Below are 19,976 nucleotides of genomic sequence, written 5' to 3'. Positions count from 1 at the left end.
CCTCTATAACTCACATCATTATTTCTAAATACACGAAAATAGACATTTCCACCATGAAAAAGGTCTTCATTCATAAGCAAGCTGTTTATCGGGCTCAAATGTGGCCTCCCATGTCAGATGTGACGTGAAAGTTCGTAGTTCAATAGTGCTACGTATTATAAGTTAACAAACAGGTTAGACTCCATTTGATACAGAAGTCATTGCGTGTGACCTCAGGCTAGTCTAGACTTGGTCATTATCACTAATGCGTTTAATACAAAGAACTGAATTAAGGTGCTTTTCAAGTCATCTCCGAATGCTAAAAATCACCAGCTTTGATGCAAGCTAAGAGTTCAGTCGCTAAGTGTGTGAGTTTTGGCTCAGAATCTTGAGTAGGGCGTAGAGAGGCTGACTAAATTTAGCGTCATATGTAGCTCCGGAATTTAGCGTCCAGCGTTCTCGAGACGCCCGCAGTCCCCTCGCAAGGAGGTGTCCACAAAAGTAGGTATTCAACATAACATCTTCAATAGTTTTGACGCAGAACTAGATAGTTGAATCTTGTGTTTAGTCTTCAAGCCAGTTGGGAAGACTCATGATTTAACGTAATTCGTAATCAGCTCTGAGAATTTAACGTAATCGGCGGCGAAAATGTTGCGTAATTCGTAATCACTACTTCCCCATGCAGGCCCTCTTAAAGTCAAAGTCCAAAGATGAAAGTTTAGGCTTTTGGAAAGGACAAAAAATATCTATTGTCTAATGCTTCGGTCCCAATTGGAAAAAGGGGCACCGCCAGGCAGTTTACGACTGTCTTTTGACATTTTGGGCATCAACCCTACGTGGGACACCCTGCGACTGCCAGGTAGACTATTGTCCGGTATCTCAAAAAACCCCATGTGCAACCCTTACAGCCCATTCGGCCAATAACAGTGTCATAGTGATTCTGTGCACCAACCGCAGAGGACTGCCACCACAACATGGCGTCATCCGGTAAGTCGTACAATGGCTTTACAAACTATTGTGTGAATAGAGTAATATAATCTAATCTTTATCACTGGAAAATTACAATGAAAATAATTGTGTGAATAGAAGAATTGTGACGTGGACAACACGGTGCCATTAACGTACGGAAAGGGTTTGACCTCAATTCAACAATGTCATTTTTTAAGCGGACGGACTATTACCAAACATTACATGTATCTATAAATATATGATAGACTTATAGTTATACACTTATACTTTGTATACGCTTCAACTCGCTAAGAGTATGACCACTATGTTAAATATATGAACTCCTGACATATAATTATATGTCTGAATCCTTAATTTTACATGTGGTGCAACTGCACATTTTAGAGGCTTGTAAATTTACCGTGCGAAATGCCCATGTAGATCAACTGGATGAAACAAAACAGTTGTGCGTGTGGTTCCAAGAAGCTGGTACTTTAGAGACCCCTGAGTTCAATCCCGGGAGGGCTATCTCGGTTTGAGATGCACCCGTCTTTCGGAAGGGACGTACAATTAGTGTCCCTTGTAGGAGGAGGTGCACGTTACAGAGGAAGCCGAGGTAAAATTCAAACCGGCTTAAACCGGCTCCAACCGGCTGTTACCTGCACGTGCCCCGTCAATTATGTTCTTATTTTTGAAATCTTTCAAAATCCTTATTTGTTTAAATCAACATCGCAGAAATACATACAGTTCATACAAATGCATGTACACAACAACCACTATGGCGCAGTCTGCAATTGTTTGTTTTACAGACGGGTAGTATAGTGGAGAAAGGAGATATACAATCTGTTCGTCCTCGGGCTAAGGGGACACTGATTCCACCAGAGTTCCTTAAAGACCTTCCAGTGACTTCTGATCAAACATCAGGTACCAGATCATGCAGAGGGTGGTCTGGGTTGAGCATACATGTAAACAGCTTGAGAGCCGTGAGCAAGTTCGCGTCTTTCCTTTAATGTTGGTAGGTCTGGGTCACTCTATTGGGTCAGTGGGTCAAAACGGTGCATTGTAGCAGCTTCTTGTTTTCTTTTGTGTGTTTGATTGTTAATCTTTAACACAGAGTACACATACAAGCAGGGTGGATTTGAGGTCAGTGAGCAGATGAAGAAAGACTTTGATCGCGATGGCTTCGTCATAATTCGGTAAGACGATTTCTGGAGGGGTTATGTATATATGATGTACCAAGCATAGAAAACAAACCTAGTGAATAGGCAAGTAAAGCAAATATTTAAGAAATCCAAGCATTCTACACGTAGAGCAAGGGTTTGAAATGTTTATGTTTAAAGAACACATGCCAATGTAATGCTTCGGTTCCAATTGGAAAAGGGGGAACTTTCGGACGTGACCCTAACGTGGCCCTGTCGCACATACTGCTATTTTTCGGCCCGGCTGGGATCCCGAATGAATTCAACTCAGAACTAGACATGCAACATTTGCGAGAGCAAATACAGCATATTTTGCCCATCTCCCTCCCAATGCAAAAATCAACTTCCATATCTAATCATCCCTGTGCAAAAAAAATCTGCCTAAAAGTGAACTATTGCAAAGTCATTCCTGCCCGGTCCCGAAATGGAGCTTGAGTCCCCTTTGCAAGACTGGATGCTAGAATGGTGCGAATGGGCTTTCACAGGAACTCCCATGCACAATGGACCATTCAGAAAATATCTCTATCAAGAAAAGTGAACTTTTTTGTAATCACCCTTGTCCAAATTAGGTTCAAAACGTCCCCCCCCATTCACTAATTACGCGCCACCTGCAAGACAACCGCCCTGTCAACTTACACGCCATGTGGTGTTTGGGGTCACTGACCTTTTAATAGGTTGCGTTGTTTACATTCGTAATTGTGAGAGCTTTTACACACGAAACTACAGACTGTCGAGTAAATAACAAATAGACGCCGTGAGCAAATCTTGCGAGCACCGGACTGTAACCCCCCCCCCCCGTACCCGGCAGTCCACCGGGACAAATTTGTAGCATCGGTGTGAATCCGGCGTCACAATTCATGCGAGCCTCGGCCGACTTTGTAGATCGCCCGAAGCTAGCCGAATTTCAAAATCGCCCGAGCGTCGACCGAATTTTCCAATGAAAATCTCGGGCGACGTCCGTCGAACACTAAAAATTACAAATCCCCCATGAGATTGTACGATCTCTTGGACATGGACGAAGTCAGTATCGACTAACCTGGTAAAAGGCCAATATTTGGATCAACTTTTATTTTATATTTTGCATTATTTTTTATTTCTAAAAATCGCCCGAAGCCCGCGTAATCGACAGGACGTCGGCCGTACTTCGGCCGAAGATGAACATTTGAAGCTCGCCAACACATCGGCCGAGCCGAATTTCTTATTTGTGACGGGGGCTTAACTGGGACCGAAGCATTACACGGGGTCACAGCACACAGCAGGTTAAAAGAAAAAGGTGAAGGCCCTGAGGCATGCTCTACTGGTCGTAAATTCATGCAGATGGTGAAATATTGCTAGCAATTTTCTCTTTTAGATACGACCAGACGTAGAACAGTTAACTCAGATTACCCATAAATCAGGTAATCTCAGCATTCCATAAATCATGCTTTTAGATAAATCATTACTACCACAACTGTAACAATAAAAGATCTGCTGATGATCAAGTGAAGAAATTACTGAAAAATGAGTCACTCTCTCTTTATGTAGTAACCTGTTTGACAAGGAAGAGCTAGAAAACCTGAAAAAGAACATCGAGAACGAAGATGGCGGCCTGCGAGAGATGGCCTTCAATCAGGACGATGGCGGCGGTCTGAATCTAACCATGATTCAATGGACACATCCGGGCACTGACGTGTCCGGCATCATCGCCCGCAGCAAGAAGGTTGTTGGGATCTCTGAACAGGTATTACAGGGTCCGTGTATTTACAGAAATACATGAAATACACGAAATACACTTTTGACATACACACAATACACATGAAGATTAGTGAAATCTACTGAAATACAGTATCATTTGACGAGTAAACATCACAGGTTGCTATAATATGGCATAAAACAATAAATATATGACGACAAGAAAAAGAAAGAAAAGTACTTGGTGATCCCGTCCGGCCGACGCCATCTTTGTTACCATACGCCATGTTTGTTTACATGTAGTACTGAGAAGGTCGCTAAAATAATGTACACACGTTGGGGATCGATGCATGATCAGTCTGAGAGCTTTCAACATTCTATTGCCACAATTCAAACGGAAAATTAGATTGAAGATTTACAATTCTGAACAAAAGTTAGACAAGTAAATGATTATATTCGTTTTGTTTTGCTTTGTTTCGTAGCTTCTAGGGGGAGAGGTTTATCAGTATTGTGCAACAATCAACATGAAAGAAGCCCACTCTGGGGGCCAGCACCTATGGCACCAAGACTACGGGTAAGCATATACACTTCACTTGTCCGTTTTGATGTAGAAACAGCCGCCAAGACATTGAGAAAACTATGAAGTAGTGAACTTATCATCGGAAATAGTTATCATAATTTCGTGCTTGCGAAATCGTCTTCTAAAATATACAGTTCGAAAGCTAAAATTTGCCCAGGCACTGTTCTGGATAGTCCCCGCTTATCCAGAACCGTGCCTAGGGCAAAAGAAACAAATGCTTAAAGGTGGAAAGAAACTCTATCAATTTGTAAGACTAAATGGTCTGGATGAGGCCTGGGCACAGTTCTGAACAGTCCGCGTGTTACCGAGTGCTTTATCCAGAACCATGTCAAGGCACAGTCCCGGACACGGAACTAAATAGGCACAATTTTGGATACGACAGAAGGGTTGCATTCAGATTTCTTCTTCACGTGCCGTTTCGTCCTTCAAGGTACTGGTACAAGAACGGGCTTTTGTTTCCAGACATGGCAAATATGTTGCTTGCCGTGGACAAGGCTGACAAATCCAACGGTTGTCTGCAGGTAAAGAGAAAGATTATTTTTACCTTCACCGAGAAAGTTGTGTTTCCGTGTGTCATTGTGCTTGAATGTGTGTCTGACTATGTATACATATGTGCTTGTTTGTGTGCCTGTTTGCCCTTTGGTTAGTTTCGTTGTTGTTTTATGTTTTTCAATAGCTTAACTCGATAAGTCACGGTTGGATCTTTATGATATTGGGTATGTTGGTATGTGGCAGAATGAAGAAATGATTAGATTATGGCGCCTTTCCTTGGAACTGCAGCACCTTTTTCATTTTGCAAATCGTGTCCAAATTTACATGATTTATACATACATAATGATACCCTTACCTAACCTACGTGTGTCACTAGTATTGCTATCTAACCATTTACCACTAAGCTATCACGCGCCTTTCTCGTTAATCACAAAATCAGGTCATGATTTTCATGATTTATATCCATTAATACTCCTCTTGCGAACCAATGCTGTTATTTCTAATGATGAGTCAAAAGCATAAATGTTACAAGTGATTTATCTCTCTCTCTATTCATCTATTTATCTATTGATTGATTGGTTGGTTGGTTGGTTGGTTGATTGATTGATTGATTGATGGGTTGATGGATTATTTGGTTGGTTGATTGGTTGGTTGGTTGGTTGGTTGGTTGATAGAAGTGATTCAGTAAAGCGATCACTCCTTCTTTTATCTGGCCTTGATCAATACTCACAATCAGCGGATTAATTTCACCTTCAATTAATTTCTTAGCCAAAAAAAAGTTACATTCTTGTTTATAATTAGTATAGACGTTAGACAAGAGAACATGCTAAAATCAATGACGTGCGTGTACGTCTTCCTTCAGGTGTTGCGTGGCTCGCATCTTGCTGGTCGTGTGGACCACAAGCGGATGGCGGGACAGACAGCAGCGGACGAGGAGAGGGTTGGCCAGCTGAGAAAGGTAACTAAAGCCCACTGGACCCGCGGCACGCTGGCGGCGTCGCTGCGGCCGAACGAATTGACAAAGCACTCAACGAATTTCATCGGCAAAAAATGAATCTTTTTAAGCTTTGTGTGTTTTGCTGTCTTTTTGGTCATATACTTGTATGTTCTGAATGATATTTTCATTAGTAAGTCAAAGGTAACACAAATCCAGTAAAGGACGCAGCGACGCCGGCCACCAGCGTGCCGCGGGTCCAGCGGCTTATGGCCCGTAAATCTTCGCGCGTAAAGCGCCTTTTTTCCAAGGCATGAGTCGGCCCCGCGCGTCGTATGACTTGCTTTTTTCACCTTGGAGGGTTGTACGGGCCATAAAAATACCTCCCATACGACGCGAGTCAATTCACACCCGGAAAAAAAGGCGCCGTACGCCGAAGACGTAGTTTCACGAGCGTCATATCGCTTGGGTTTCCTTTAAACTATTAGTAATCTTTTTCATGATTCGGTGACTACAGGAAAGTAAATGAAGATATGCAAAAGACCGCCACCTGTAGTGCTTTAACCTTCTTGTTACATGTTCCAGGTGCTGGAGCTGGTGTATTTGGAGTTAGACCCAGGTGACGTCGTGTTCTTCCATTGTAACCTCCTGCACCGCAGCGACCAGAACAGGTCCGATCACCGCAGGAGGGCGTACATCATTCTGTACAACAGGGCGTCCAACAACCCTGCCTTTGAGCACTACAACGCCTCATACACCCCCATAGATATTGTGAGTACCACTTAATCCAATGCTTCGGTCCCAATTGCGCCAGTGCCCGTCGGGGATGTAATCCAAGTCACTACTGGAGCTGCCAAAATTGATTGCCTGTGATTATACCTGCAGAATTTCAGAAAATTGTCCCTGCTCCTGGGGCGTTGTCAAAAATAGTCTATGATTGAAAAAAAAGGCCACGCATAGATGGCATTGTTTGAAGGGAAATTCAAGAACTCGATTGCTATAATATTCGCCCTGCGTTTAGGTTTCAACTTATGGTAAATTCGACGAAACAAACTAGATTTAAGCATCAAAATTTAGTCTCTGATGAATTATGATACCCACCTGGAGAGGAATGCTCCTTTAATGGTTAAAACGTCAGAGTGATTGTGTGATTGACATGTGTCCGTCAGGTCGATGACATGGAGATCAAGACATGCTCCAACCACACGGACTTCACGGGGAAGCAGTTTATGGACCTGGTTGCCAACAAGAACATCACCGCCGTCAGAGTCAACAAGGATTAAGGTCGCCTATGGGGATTTACATGGTTAAGGACACCAAAGTGAGAAGGTTCCACGCTTCAAAATCTATAGTAGGGTATACAAGCAAGGCACAAGATTTCAATGTGTTTGACTTCAGGGTACAATCTACAAAAATTCCTATGCAATTTCTAGAATTCTTGCAAACTGCACACAATACTATACCATTAGGATCACCCCTGAGGCGTCGCCAAAAAAGTGAAAACGAGCTTAGATTTTCCGGCTCGTTCTCTTTTAAAAGCCCTTTGATATGACCCCCAACGGAGGTCATCATACTGCAGCCGACGCACAGTAGTCGGGCGGTAACAATATTCAGGCGCGAATCCAAGCCGACCGAACAAACATCGTAATCCAACTCGTACAGTCTCAAAACTGACGTATTCCTCTACCATTTAGCACAGTTTCTAACGTACTGACGCCATACATTGTACCAGTTACAATTGTCACGCAATAAAGTTCTTCTGTGCACAGCCGACAGGTAAATTCATCCAAGAATGTTTACACCTTAGAATCTGTACTTATCGATCATGCTGATTTATTCATATGCCTGTACGTAAGTTAATTCATTTGTGTCCACCTTTTTATATCTATAGCTGAAGAAGATAACTATATCTTTTGGAATAAGCCTAGGTGTTCCCTTAATTTCCGTCGTCACCAAAGATCACAGCGAACAGAAGACAAGCGTCGCGACAGCCAGCGTCACGCCCCACATCATTGCCTTGAAGGAACTTCCTGTAGAGACCCCGGAAGGCCGGGTGGGCGGTTCTCCCAGGACGAAGTCGCAGACCCCGGCTCTGTTCGCAGCTGTGCACGTCTTTTCCTGGGTCCACCCTCCCCACGACGCCGTCACTCGGTACGTCCCCGGCACCAGCAGTCGCCAGTAGTCGCCGTCACGAGCTGGGGGGAGCAAAATTATTTGCATTTTTCGCATTATCATTTCTTTTAACGAACTCAGTGCAAGGCCGCAGGGGGCCACTCATCTATTTATCTCAATGGACTTGATAGCAAATTTAGTACATAATGACATGTGACAACCCATGCATGGTATACATTGGGAAGTATATCAAAGAATGTCTAGACGTTAGAAACTCCTCCAATGATTGTAAAATCCCATTGTCATCCCATACTACTACACCATATTGTATAAGACAGATTGATTAGCCTAATAGAATGTTATCTATGTACCAGTGAATGTCATACTTTGTACCTTGTACAATTGTTGTGCAATAAAGTTATGCTATGTCTAAGCACTAGACTAATTGTTACTGTAGCAGCATCTCTTCACCCTATGTCAGAAACATCAATGCTCGAGACAAGCATGACTTCGCTGACCGATTTGGACAAGCAGGGGTTAGTTACGCAGGCTGTTTGGGAAATCCCATACCCCATTTTAAGGCCGGAATGTTTTGATTAAGAAGTGCTTTTCTGGATCCTCTTTCTTATGGCACACTCATACAAACCTATGGACACGTAAAACATATGGCAGTTGTTGAATTTACTTGAAATATACTTTTTTTTTACTAGAGACTCATAGTTAGAAGTCATGGAGGAAAGGGAAAGCAAGGAAGAAACTACCAAAAGAGAAGGGAGGGAAAAGAGACTTAGACATTGGATAGAGAGAATGGGAGAAACAAGAGGTGAAGCTTCGAAGGACGGAAAGAGAAGAGAACGAGAAGACGAATGAACAGGCAGACAGAGATCTAGAAACATAAAAAACTAACCTGTTGTGACGTCATGGTTGATGCCCCTGACGGAGATGACAGCGTCAGCGATGCCGTTGTTGTTCGAGTCCCTCACAAACCCTTTAATGCCGCTGTGTACCTGTCATTAAACACAACAGCACACGGAATAAACCTCTAGAAATGTAATAGAGAAGACGACAAACAAAACATCAACAGCTGCGAAGGTCATGCTATACAAACAACTGGTTGATTGCCTTTATCTATCGTTTCCTATGCGTATGAAAACTTTTACTAGGCTAAACCTAAAACCTTGCCAATGTGTTATGCTGCAGTACTTCAGTTAGTCGTAGGGTGACTCTATTTTGAATCGCACCAACTGTTTGTATTAAGACCTTTAGTAGGCTAAACCCCAAACCTTGCTAATGTATTGTGCTGCAGACGAGAAAGAAAGGTGAATGATTGATTTGTCAATCGATCGATCGATACTTCGTAAACAAATGGAACTGAAACATAACCTTTTTTAAGGTAAAAACAGGATTTCGAAACCTTTTGACCTAGCCTCTACCAGGCTCCAGACATGGCAAACTGTATTTATCGATTTCTACTATTTCCAGCAACCTCTGGAGCCTGGTAGAGGCTACTTCTTGCCTACCTTTTCCATATATTGCAAAAGCGCCTCCTTGTTGTCCTCCCAGAACTGCACCAGCTCAGCCTCGGGCGGGAACTTGTTACACGACAGTTCCAGCGTGATTTCGAAGCAGTTTGAGGCAAGGTAGTTAAAATCCTGCATACCTGGAACATCGTGTTGGAAATAAAGATCGTTAACTTTCTTCCCTACAACACGTACACGTGATACATTTAAGTACATAATGACATGTGACAACCCTGCATGGTATACTATTCAACACAGTTTCTGCCTCGATGACGTGCACAGAAGAATGATTACGGCTTTATCAAGTACAGTAACGTAGTACTTTATACCCGAACTACTACCGGGGACGGAGACACGGATAAATACTGTGTACTACGATATTGAGCAAGAAAGTTGAAAACTCTGTACCAGCTTACCTCCCGTGACACTGTACCAGGCCGCGCCGTTAGTGACGCCTTCCTGACAGGCGAAGTCGTCAGTAGAGCACGGCTGCGTCACACCGCACTTCGCCATCGTAGCGTGAGCCAGAGAGTAGGCCTTAGCCAGCTCACGGAAGACTTCGTCATCGGGACACGTCGTGTACGCTTGTGGGTTGTTCGGATACGTTCGGGACAAGTCGTAGGGGTAGTTGGATACGAGTTCGCCCCCGTGAAGGTTGGCCGAAAGGACGAAGGGGTAGCGGAGAATCCAGTCCATAACTAGTTTAGTTTCTGGCGCGGGCTGAAAGGACAACATAACCGATATAAATGCTATCATGGCTTGCTTTAAAATGTCTTTGAATATCTAACTTAAAATCTCGCTGAAGTTTGACTCCAAAAAGTGGTCTAACTTAGATTTCTACTCAGGATTGCTAGCAGATGCTAAGCTATAACGTTACGCCAAAAATACTTACTCAAGCAACTGGATAAAATTATGACACAGTCAGACGTTTCAGACAGCATCCGTGACTAAGGAAAGATCTGGCAGAACTAGGCTTTATACCTTATGCTAAGCTATAGTTCTACCAACTCTTGGAAGCAAGGGTGAAGCAGGTATCTTACTTATAACTGCGCATGCGCCAAGCTGCGCCAAATTATTGCGACAACTCTGCGAGTTTTTCCATTGCGGTCAAACTGACGTGCGACGCACGGGTAAAATAAGTGACCTTCACAAACAAAATGGCAGCACCCGGAATTTTACAGTCTCAGTTTCGGCTCAAAATCGTATACAACAGAGCTCTATTGGAAATCGCAGTATTGCCATTGAATTAAGATCCAATATATATATATATAATGATTAGAATTCATAAAAAAAAATCGTAACTTCAGGCAACAACTTGGCGGTTTGCGCCACTTTGCGCACGTCTTTCTCAGTTTGGCGCAGTTAGCCGCAGCCCTGTGAGATACCCACTTAACTTAAACACCGACGCAAATAGATACGCTGAATTCTGACTAAAAAAGAAGCTGTTTATCCATGTCCTACTCAGTTTTGATCTCAAAAGCTAAACCATAGTTCTACTTACCCCCATACTGACACTGTCTCCCGTCCAGAAGTCGTCGGGTACGCTGAGATGGTGGTTCGGCCCTGACGTGTTCTCGTACCGATAGACAACCGTGTTCAAGTCGGGGAAGTTTCGATTGAGATCGGTACCGTTAAACCCGTCGTAGCGCTCTCCGTTGTCGAAGAAAGAGTACCGGCCGGCCAGATAGGTCCAGTCCGTCTCGTTTGGTCCAGTTGGAGGAGTCTGTTCATAAAGAAGAAGAAAAAGACATATGGAAAACCTTGAACAGATCTCTAGAATGTACTCTTTACTACTGAAACACACACACACTTGTCCTTGATGCTGAAAATTCTCCACAGACGTGAGACACACGCACACACACACATATTCCCCCACAAACACCCCCCTACACACACACATAGCCCCCACAGACACACACACACACATAGGGAGTAAGAGAGAGAAAGGGAGAGGGCGAGACACATCCACATGCACCCACACGTACACACGAACACGCGCGCAAATGCACCTGTCCTTGGTGCTGAACACTGTCCACACACGCACGCGCGAACACACACACACACACACACACACACACACACACACACACACACACACACACACACACACACACACACACACACACATAGGGAGTAAGAGAGAGAAAGGGAGAGGGCGAGACACATTCACATGCACCCACACGTACACACGAACACGCGCGCAAATGCACCTTTCCTTGGTGCTGAACACTGTCCACACACGCACGCGCGAACACACACACACACACACACACACACACACACACACACACACACACACACGCACACAAACACACACACACGCACACACACACGCACAGAAATACGTGCTCGCACACACGCAAATACATCCGTCCTTGGTAGTGCTGAACACTGTTAACAAACACACACACGCGAACACAAACACACACAGCATCCATCGATTTTCTAGGCTGCTAGGAGGCCCAAACCTACACCACGTCTTCCTTACATCACAAGCTATCTGCCACAAAGAAATCAAGACCATAGCACGTCCAGGTCAAAATATTTAAAAAAAAGTTCTGCTGCAGTACCAAGGTCACAAACTAGGGGGCTCAAAATCACACACAGTATCCATCAGTTTTCATCGAAAACTTTATGACCCTTACATAAGCTTCTGCGTACTCGAAGCCGTCCGGGTTCATGGACGGCATGATGTGGATCCTAGTCTCGTGCACCAGACTCCTGATGCGGCTGTCCCCCGCGGTGTACTGCTCACAGATGTACTGTATCAGGTACACCAGGATCTCCCGCCCGACGACTTCGTTCCCGTGCATGTTTCCTACATACTTGAACTCGGGTTCACCTGAAAAATGGCAAACGACCAAAAAAAAAAAAAAATCCACCAGCACGTGTTATAAAGACAAGCAGCACATGAGTTATCTTGAAATTGAAAAAAAAAAAATCCTTAAAGTATGGTTTACTTGGGGGGAAAGGCCGCAAAAATCATTAATACAAACATCCCAATTGACTTGAGGTTTTCATCATTGAAGTGGGAGCAGAATGTTTCTTTGACAACCAAAACGTTTTAAACGACGGTAGGCGCCATAGTGACAAAAGGGTGTAAAGGATCGGGTTACAAAAGCAGTAGATTCTGTATAGCCCATTTGTCAGCGCAAATTATACGACTCCCCGAACTGTACGACTGTCCGACTAGCGATATTGACGTCCCGAAGGAGGGGAGGAGGGGGGGTGGGCGAGTAGGATTTTGAGCAAGACACACAAACTAACTCACGATATCGCAACTTTATTTTGCAAAATTGTAATCAAAGTACTATCCAACCTTTCCGACGATCTTAGCGTCACCATATTGGATTAAATGCGCGATCTATTTTGTTCAGATAAGACCGAACTGCGTGGGAAACTCCTGCCAAATAAATAAACTCTACAAAAAAAAATATACAGAAAAAAGGTATACAAATAATAGGCATATACTGTAGTAAGAAATATGGCCTATTTGCTTGGTAAATAGCAGGACCTACCCCCTCCCCGCAAAGGCGCCCGACCCGTAAAGTGTACCCGCCGGGGTACAGGCTTGTGGCAGCACATTTTCAACAAAAATATTTAGACAAAATAACCATCTGATTTGTTAGATGTATAGGTCTATTTTCATTACCTGGCATCATTTTCCTACATAGGTTATCAGTTTACCGCAAACTTCAAGGGCAAAGTTGCAGTTTCCAAGGTTCTGGCTGGGTGCCGATACCTTTTGGAACAGCCTGACCAATCAGGGGCCTCCATTTTGGCTATTCCCTCCCTCCCTCTGGAAAGCTGGATTCTCTGGCCTGGCTGTAAACACTACTCTGACTGTCAAATAGTGTGTTTCCAGAGGTTATTGACCCGTATGTCACTGTTAGTGCTTGCGTGATTGGGAAAAAAGCAAATAATGGCGATTTGGGGTCATTTTACGATTACTAAATGCGAATTTTATCAATACTACCTCTACAGTATGATTTTAAAAGCAAAAGTTTGACAAAACTGTATATGATAGGGCAGAAATAAAAATGCTGTTCTGAGGTTTACCACCTGAACTTGCCTCTCACGGGTGGCATAAGCATTTTGATACTTTGATAATGTGTGAGGGCCCACAGAAGGAGGTTCTCATTAAATTATTGAAAAAAATTCACCAAAAATTAATTTAAAAAGATATCAAAAAGGAGCCTATGTGTTTACCAATGGCATTATTATGCATCTGTCCCTAAAATATTAGCTTTGTACATTGGATCGTTAGCGAGGAAGAACCACTTTTGTAAAAAGGGGCGTGGCCCTGTAATTGTTGATGACGTCATCATGACGTCATAAAAATTTGCGTAAATTATTGTCTTGCACAGAGGTACTTGGAGAAAAAAAATCAAGAGCCACAAGTAACACTATATAGTATTTTCAAGACACCCCAGAAGTGCTGCCGCATCTAATTGGACATATGACAACTATGTTATCAACGTTAAACAGTGTAAACACTGTCATGTGCTTGACTGTTGGTCGAGTGCCTGTTGCTCACAGTGGTAACGTTTGTGTAAACTTTAGGTTACCGGCGGGCCTTTGACTTCCTGCCATTGTTATGTAACTCAACGATGAAACATTACTTTATCTTGTAGCCTTTGAACAGATTGAACCTAGGGTTTGCTTTGTAGGTCATTTGTATTTTTGTATTTGCTTTCAATTACATGTCTTACATGCATTTGTGGACCTCGATAGTATCAAGTAGACAGGGCAGCACCTGAACATTGAACGGTTTATACTTAGGTCCAGTGCCCGTATATAACGTCGGGCGTATTGTCTCGGTTGGGCCCTGAAGTCTCAAATTTGTCCCAATGGACCGCAGGGTACAGGGGGGGGGGGTCATCTCCCGGTGCTCGCACGATTAGCTCACGGCGACTATTTGTTACCGGGTCCCGCGTTGATATTGAATGAACGAAAGACCTTTATTGTGCATTCATGCCCCGAGGGGCTAGGTACAGGTCGTCTAACTTAACACATGGAACATACAACGACATAAATACAACAATACAAGCTGCAAACATATAGAGTAGACAAACGTGTTATCAAACTAAGCTAGTCCAGTAGAGTCGACTTCTTCTCGCTTCTTCGTACATGTATAAATGTATGAACAGACAATATTTCTTATACAAGGATTATTCAGGCGTAATAGAAATATGAATTTGTCTGTTATGTTGCATTAAGATGTTCGAAATATGGGAATTTTTCTTTGATAAAATTAAAAAGTACACTTCTTTCGCTATCGTATAATTTACAATCTAGAACGAAATGCTGCCCATCTTCTACTCGATTTAAATTACAATGTTGACAAAGTCTATGTTGTAGAGGCGTGCGGTTGTGCCTTCCTATTTCGACATGTAATCTGTGACAGCTAACCCGGAGTTTAGTAGTAGCCACTCTGTGTTTGATGTTGCTAATGGATAGATAATCTTCTTCTTTATACAATGACTTAAACAGACGGTAAGTTCGGAGTTTGTTGCTGTGAGATTTATCCTTGTTATTGTTATGGATTTCGGCAGAGAATGTTTGAGTATAGATGTCTTTTAATCGTTGACTAATGGAGTTGATAGTATGTGAAAAATGTGTTCTTAAGGATACTTGTGGGCTCCAAACGAAGGCATGACCGCATTCCTCTAGCATCTTACGGACACCGGACGCCCAGCATTTTTTGCCATTAGCTTCTAATTGAAGTTGGCATAACAGGGCGTCGGCTTGTAAACTGTCAGCTGGTACGTTGTGGCGCATCCTAAGAAAGCATTTAATGGCGTTTAGGGAGGCCTCTAGGTGAAGGGGGTACCTCCCTAGTTCTGCCCGTACTGCAAGGTTGCAAGCTGTTCTTGGAAGATTGAGTGCGTATTTGCAAAATTTGTAAGTGTACGGATTCAATAGGACAGAACTTTGGGTTTTTGAAGGACCCCCATATCTCAGATATTAAGTCCGAGTTAAATCATTAGGGGTCCCGGCCGGGCCAAGAAATAGCCACGTAGGGGTCAAGCCCGAAAGTAAAAAAAAATGCACAAAACGTAAAAGGTCGTGAACATAATTAGTTTATATTTCTCCATATATTCGTTTCAGCAAATAACCCGGCCCGGCCCCGAATTGGAATAGTGACCTTAATATTCCACGGGTAGCCACTCATGTTTGGGGCACCATGTTTATTGCCATTATCTACATTGTGTCTTGTACTTGTACCAATAAACGCCCCCCTCCCCCTTAGCGCAACAGCGGGGCAACCCTCCCTTTGTACCCACACGTCACTCTCTGTTTACACGGGTAGGCACTCATGTTTGAGGAACAAGTGGGGGCCATGTTTAGGGTCAATATTTGCACTGTCACTTGTACTTGTGCCAGGGGGCGGGGGCATGTGTTCACCAGAACTTATTTCCTTCAACGAATCGAGTTAAAATGAGAGATACAAATGGATACACATATGTATAGATAGAGTGAGAATGAGAGAGAGACAGAGAAAGAGAGAGAGGGAGAGAGAGAGAGAGAGGGAGAGAAAGAAAGAGAGAGAGGACAGAGGGGAAGGAGAGAGGGAGGGAGGGGGAGGGAGAGAGAAATACAGAGAGAGAGAGAAATTCGTTGGAAATTGTACCTGGCACAATGTATGACAACTTGTACATACGTATACATGCAAGTCGAAGTATTGCTGATATCTAACAAGTTAGAACCCTGACCTCTCGGTCTTATGTTCCCCCGGTTATTCGACGCCACAATACACGGCATTTACTACTGGGGATTGCTCGTTGCAATAATCCTGGCGTTAATCAAGTAGTGTTGCAAGAAAACACACCTGGCACAACAAACAGACAGATTTATGAGTATGATAATTCTCCCAGTGTCGAACGGCCCAAACAGGTGCAGGCACTTGAAACGACCCGCTCTCTTTGTTTCGCGTTTTGTTACGTCATTACAGAATCGACTGACAATATCTATGTTCGCGGTTTTCGCGGTAATTAAGCTCTTCGTTGCGAACTTAAAACTACCGCGATTTTTTTGCCCTCGAGCTCCTACCCCTTGTCTACTATTGTCTCAAATGCGAACTTAAAACCACCACAAACGCTCCATTTTCTCCCTACCACGAAACGGAAACCACGTGAACTTAAGTGTATTTACAGTACCTTAATCAGAGCAAGTATACTCGCTTGTACGCGTCAAGGTTTGATCTTCCACAACTTGAATAATATCAGAGTTCTTTGATATTGCTTCAAATATTCTAGACTAGTTAAGATCTGTGTTAAAGGATAACGCATATGTTTTTTTTTTCCATCCCGGCGTACATATTGTTGCAGATTATTCTCCAAGCAGAGGTTTCGGTCGAGCTTGAAGCTTGCGCCAATTTTAATGTATCGTTTGACCAGATTTTAAAGTGAAGTTCACAGCTGAACAAAATCATTTTTTTTAGATAAAAAAAAGTAGAAACGCTCTTAGATTAGTCTACGTTCTGGAGTTGTTGACCGCCCAAACGCCCCGAGGCCCGCCACCCCATGGCCTGTCTCAACAAAACATAGCGCAGAATTCCAAACCTTCCTTTTTCTTACGTCAAAGACCAACAGACGGGTCTCCGGATATTACCGCTTAACACGTCCAGACGTTTCGCATTTCCGATTGAGACCCTTTTTTTAGAATGTTTGGACGCTGACTGCATGGCTTCCTATGTCCACACATTCGTTTTCAAAAGAAGAGGGTTAAGAAAAGGTGATCCCAACCCTGTAAAACACACGGACCTCCCCCTAATAAACGCAGCTACATCTAACTAAATCTAGCTTTCATGCTTAAGCCCTAATCTCACCGGACCCGCGGTACGTTGGCGGCCTCGCTGCATCCTAAACTGGATGTGTATTACCCTTGACTTTATAATGGGAATATCATGCAAAATGTACAAGTATGATTAAAAAGATAACAAAACATACAGAGCATAAAAAAGATTCGTTTTTATCGATAAAATTCGTTTAGCACGGTGTCAGTGTACTCGGTCGCCAACGTGTCGCGGGTCCAGTGAAATAGGGGCTTTTCACTTCCATTTCACTAGCACGGCGAACACGCGGCGATCGTGCTGCGACCTAAAATTTGACAGAGCGCTCAACGAAATTCGTAGATAAAGAACGGACCTTTTTACGCTTTCTGTGCTTTGCTGTCTTTTTAGTCCTACTCTTTGCATGAAATTCCAATGATGAAGTCAAGGGTTACCGTGACTGGTAATTTAGGTCGCAGCGCGATCGCTATCTAGTGGAATTGGGTCCTTAAGGGCCCTGTCACACTTGTGCGTATATTGAAGGGCGCGTGAGTGGCGCATTGTCATTTTTTGGGTTTAAGTAAGGTTTGCGGAGAGAAGGTTGTTTTCTACTTTGTACAGCTTAGCTATCGAACCAAAGAAATAACTTATTCGGCTGAAAAATTAACATAAAACAAAAACATGTTGATGCGCAACTCATGCGGGCTTGTATATATCTACGCACAAGTGTGACAGGTGCTTTACATCATTTGCATGGATTCTATCCCAGCCACGAGTGGTTTTGACAAGTAATGCGGCGACAGTCTGACACATTTGAACAGGTGTGAAAACTGGTAACGCTATAGCTCCCAAGCTGACCCAAGCGACCTTTCTAACAGCTGCCGGTCTAAAATAATAAATTCAAAGCTGAAATGGACACTCCTTATACATAGGCAATGTTTAATTGTCCGTGCCAAGATAATAAACGAAAATGCAGATATGGCTTTTTATTACAAGAACTTGTGCCCTGCTTTTATAAACATTCGTTATATCTAATAAACTGTGACGTTTTCTGCTGTGACCTATACTGAACCCAATGGGTATATGTGTACAATAAAGGTCTACATTCATTCATTAAAGTGCGGCTACGAATTACGTCAAATTGTCGTTCCCAACACCCACTGTATTTTTTTTATACTTCTAAATGTGGCCATTTCATCATAAAGGTTGGCGGCTGAATGCATGGCTTCCAAGTATATGTCCATACCTAATAGTATCATGTAAACAATAGATTTAGTGGTAGCATATTATCTTTATATGACTTTGTTTAACTGTTCTTCTGTAAACGATAGATTTAGGAGTAGTACAGCTTTATTATATGCTTGATAGTTTGATGATATGCTTGATTGTTTTAATTGATTCTCGCCTTGTTTCATTATGTCAACACTGCATGAAATGATACTTTACCTTGAGTATCTAATGTAATAGTTTAACTACTGTATTTAGCCCATGTGTGCCAGAACATTTAAATAAAAACCATTCATTGTTTGAAAAAAGGAGGGTTGAAAAATAGAAGGCACCGCCCCCTAAAACACACGGGACTCCCTCTAGTATGCATCTAAAAGACTCAACCTACCAAATTGACGGTCTCCCAAATTGTCGCTGATCATTCATTGTTAAACATGGGTGAAGTATATAGAACGTACCACCCCTAAACTACACGAGACTTCCTCTAGTACGGATATGAAAGTCCCCACCTACCTAGCTCACGGTATTCCAAATTGTTGCTGATCATTCATTGTTAAACAAAAGGTAAAATATAGAAGGCACCACCCCTAAACCACACGAAACTCCCTCTGCACGCATCTGACAACCCTAACCTACCCGGCTCGTGGTCTCCCAAATTGTCGCTGATCTCCATGACCCAAAGTTCTCGGCCTTGGACGCTCTTTCCCACCGTGTAGACCTGCATGATGTCCGGGCACTGTAACGCCGTCTCACTGAGAACACTGCTCAACTCTGTGTAGTTGTGATACACGAACTCAATATCAGCCGAAACTCTCGCTACAAACAGTAGCCCAACGGTCAGCACGGTTGAAAATGCCATCTTACAAATGGAATTTCTCAAGAAAAAGTTCGTTTGGCGTGTGACAACGTTTCCTACACAGCTTCAGTGACTAACTCTGTCCAAACGGCTACTGTGGAAGGGCTACTGTGTTTCTGGAGAAGAAGGGGTCTGTTTGGTGTGAGCTAACGTTTTATGCACAGCCAGCGTCAGTGCCTAACCCTGTCAGTCTACTGGGCGGCCCGAAGGGCTACTGTGTATACATGAAGGTCTGTGTGTTTGTATTGGTCATGTGTTCTTATGTCACGTGGTTCGCAAGGTGTCGTGGGTTGACAGATATGTTTCCTAACAAGTCAGTTCCGGTCCATCTAGATATTGCCCTCTTTCCAATCAAAGTAGATGTCCGCTTTCTCTCGTTACCTTCACCAGAAGGTTGTTTTCGGCAGCGTTCGTGTGTGTGTCTGTGTGTGTGTGTGTATGTTTGTGTGTGTGTGTGTGTGTGTGTGTCTGTGTGTGTGTGTGTATGTTTGTGTGTGTGTGTGTGTGTGTGTGTGTGTGTGTGTGTGTGTGTGTGTGTGTGTGTGTGTGTGTGTTTGTCAACACGATAACTAAAAAATGGCTACAAGGATTGTCTTGGTATTTTGTAGGTGGGTAGGTCTAGATTAGACATTGTAATGATGAAATTTTGGGCACCCTAGCGGCCCTTTAAGGCACTACAGCGGA

The 19,976-nt window shown here is 43.3% G+C and overlaps 2 protein-coding genes across 4 annotated transcripts; one reads left to right on the top strand and one right to left on the bottom strand.

Annotated features, from left to right (window-relative positions):
• The first annotated feature begins 739 nt into the window (after positions 1–739).
• Positions 740–8,348, top strand: LOC136420714 (L-proline trans-4-hydroxylase-like). Of its 3 annotated transcripts, XM_066407802.1 has the most exons (9): positions 740–966; positions 1,737–1,851; positions 2,042–2,123; positions 3,651–3,846; positions 4,280–4,371; positions 4,808–4,898; positions 5,732–5,827; positions 6,389–6,574; positions 6,973–8,348. In XM_066407802.1, the coding sequence occupies exons 3-9, from the start codon at positions 2,083–2,085 to the stop codon at positions 7,084–7,086; spliced, it is 816 nt and encodes a 271-aa protein (XP_066263899.1). In that variant the 5' UTR covers positions 740–966; positions 1,737–1,851; positions 2,042–2,082; the 3' UTR covers positions 7,087–8,348. The 3 variants fall into 3 exon arrangements, with proteins under 3 accessions (XP_066263899.1, XP_066263898.1, XP_066263900.1); XM_066407801.1 differs by lacking the exon at positions 1,737–1,851; XM_066407803.1 differs by lacking the exons at positions 740–966; positions 1,737–1,851 and adding an exon at positions 1,881–1,942.
• LOC136420713 (carboxypeptidase E-like) lies at positions 7,163–19,508 on the bottom strand. Its single transcript, XM_066407800.1, has 7 exons — positions 19,073–19,508; positions 12,081–12,277; positions 10,937–11,158; positions 9,852–10,155; positions 9,436–9,575; positions 8,823–8,922; positions 7,163–7,998 (listed from the first exon to the last, which is right to left on the bottom strand). Exons 1-7 carry the CDS (start codon positions 19,293–19,295, stop codon positions 7,763–7,765), a joined length of 1,422 nt encoding a protein of 473 aa, XP_066263897.1. The 5' UTR covers positions 19,296–19,508; the 3' UTR covers positions 7,163–7,762.
• Positions 19,509–19,976: the final 468 nt, after the last annotated feature.

The sequence above is a fragment of the Branchiostoma lanceolatum genome, chromosome 15, assembly GCF_035083965.1.
Source record: "Branchiostoma lanceolatum isolate klBraLanc5 chromosome 15, klBraLanc5.hap2, whole genome shotgun sequence".
Taxonomy (NCBI): Eukaryota; Metazoa; Chordata; class Leptocardii; order Amphioxiformes; family Branchiostomatidae; genus Branchiostoma; species Branchiostoma lanceolatum.
The sequence above is the reverse complement of the archived record's forward strand: the minus strand, read 5'-3'. Positions and strand labels throughout refer to the sequence as shown.

Excerpts from the sequence above, each read along its gene's own strand:
- LOC136420714 (XM_066407801.1), top strand. Across the intron at positions 4,899-5,731 it reads AATCCAACGGTTGTCTGCAG|GTGTTGCGTGGCTCGCATCT; the intron begins GTAAAGAGAAAG and ends GTCTTCCTTCAG. Across the intron at positions 6,575-6,972 it reads CATACACCCCCATAGATATT|GTCGATGACATGGAGATCAA; the intron begins GTGAGTACCACT and ends TGTGTCCGTCAG.
- LOC136420713 (XM_066407800.1), bottom strand. The coding sequence starts at position 19,295 with ATGGCATTTTCAACCGTGCTGACCGTTGGGCTACTGTTTGTAGCGAGA. Across the intron at positions 10,156-10,936 it reads GAGACAGTGTCAGTATGGGG|CCCGCGCCAGAAACTAAACT; the intron begins GTAAGTAGAACT and ends TTGTCCTTTCAG. Across the intron at positions 8,923-9,435 it reads TTTTGCAATATATGGAAAAG|GTACACAGCGGCATTAAAGG; the intron begins GTAGGCAAGAAG and ends GTTTAATGACAG.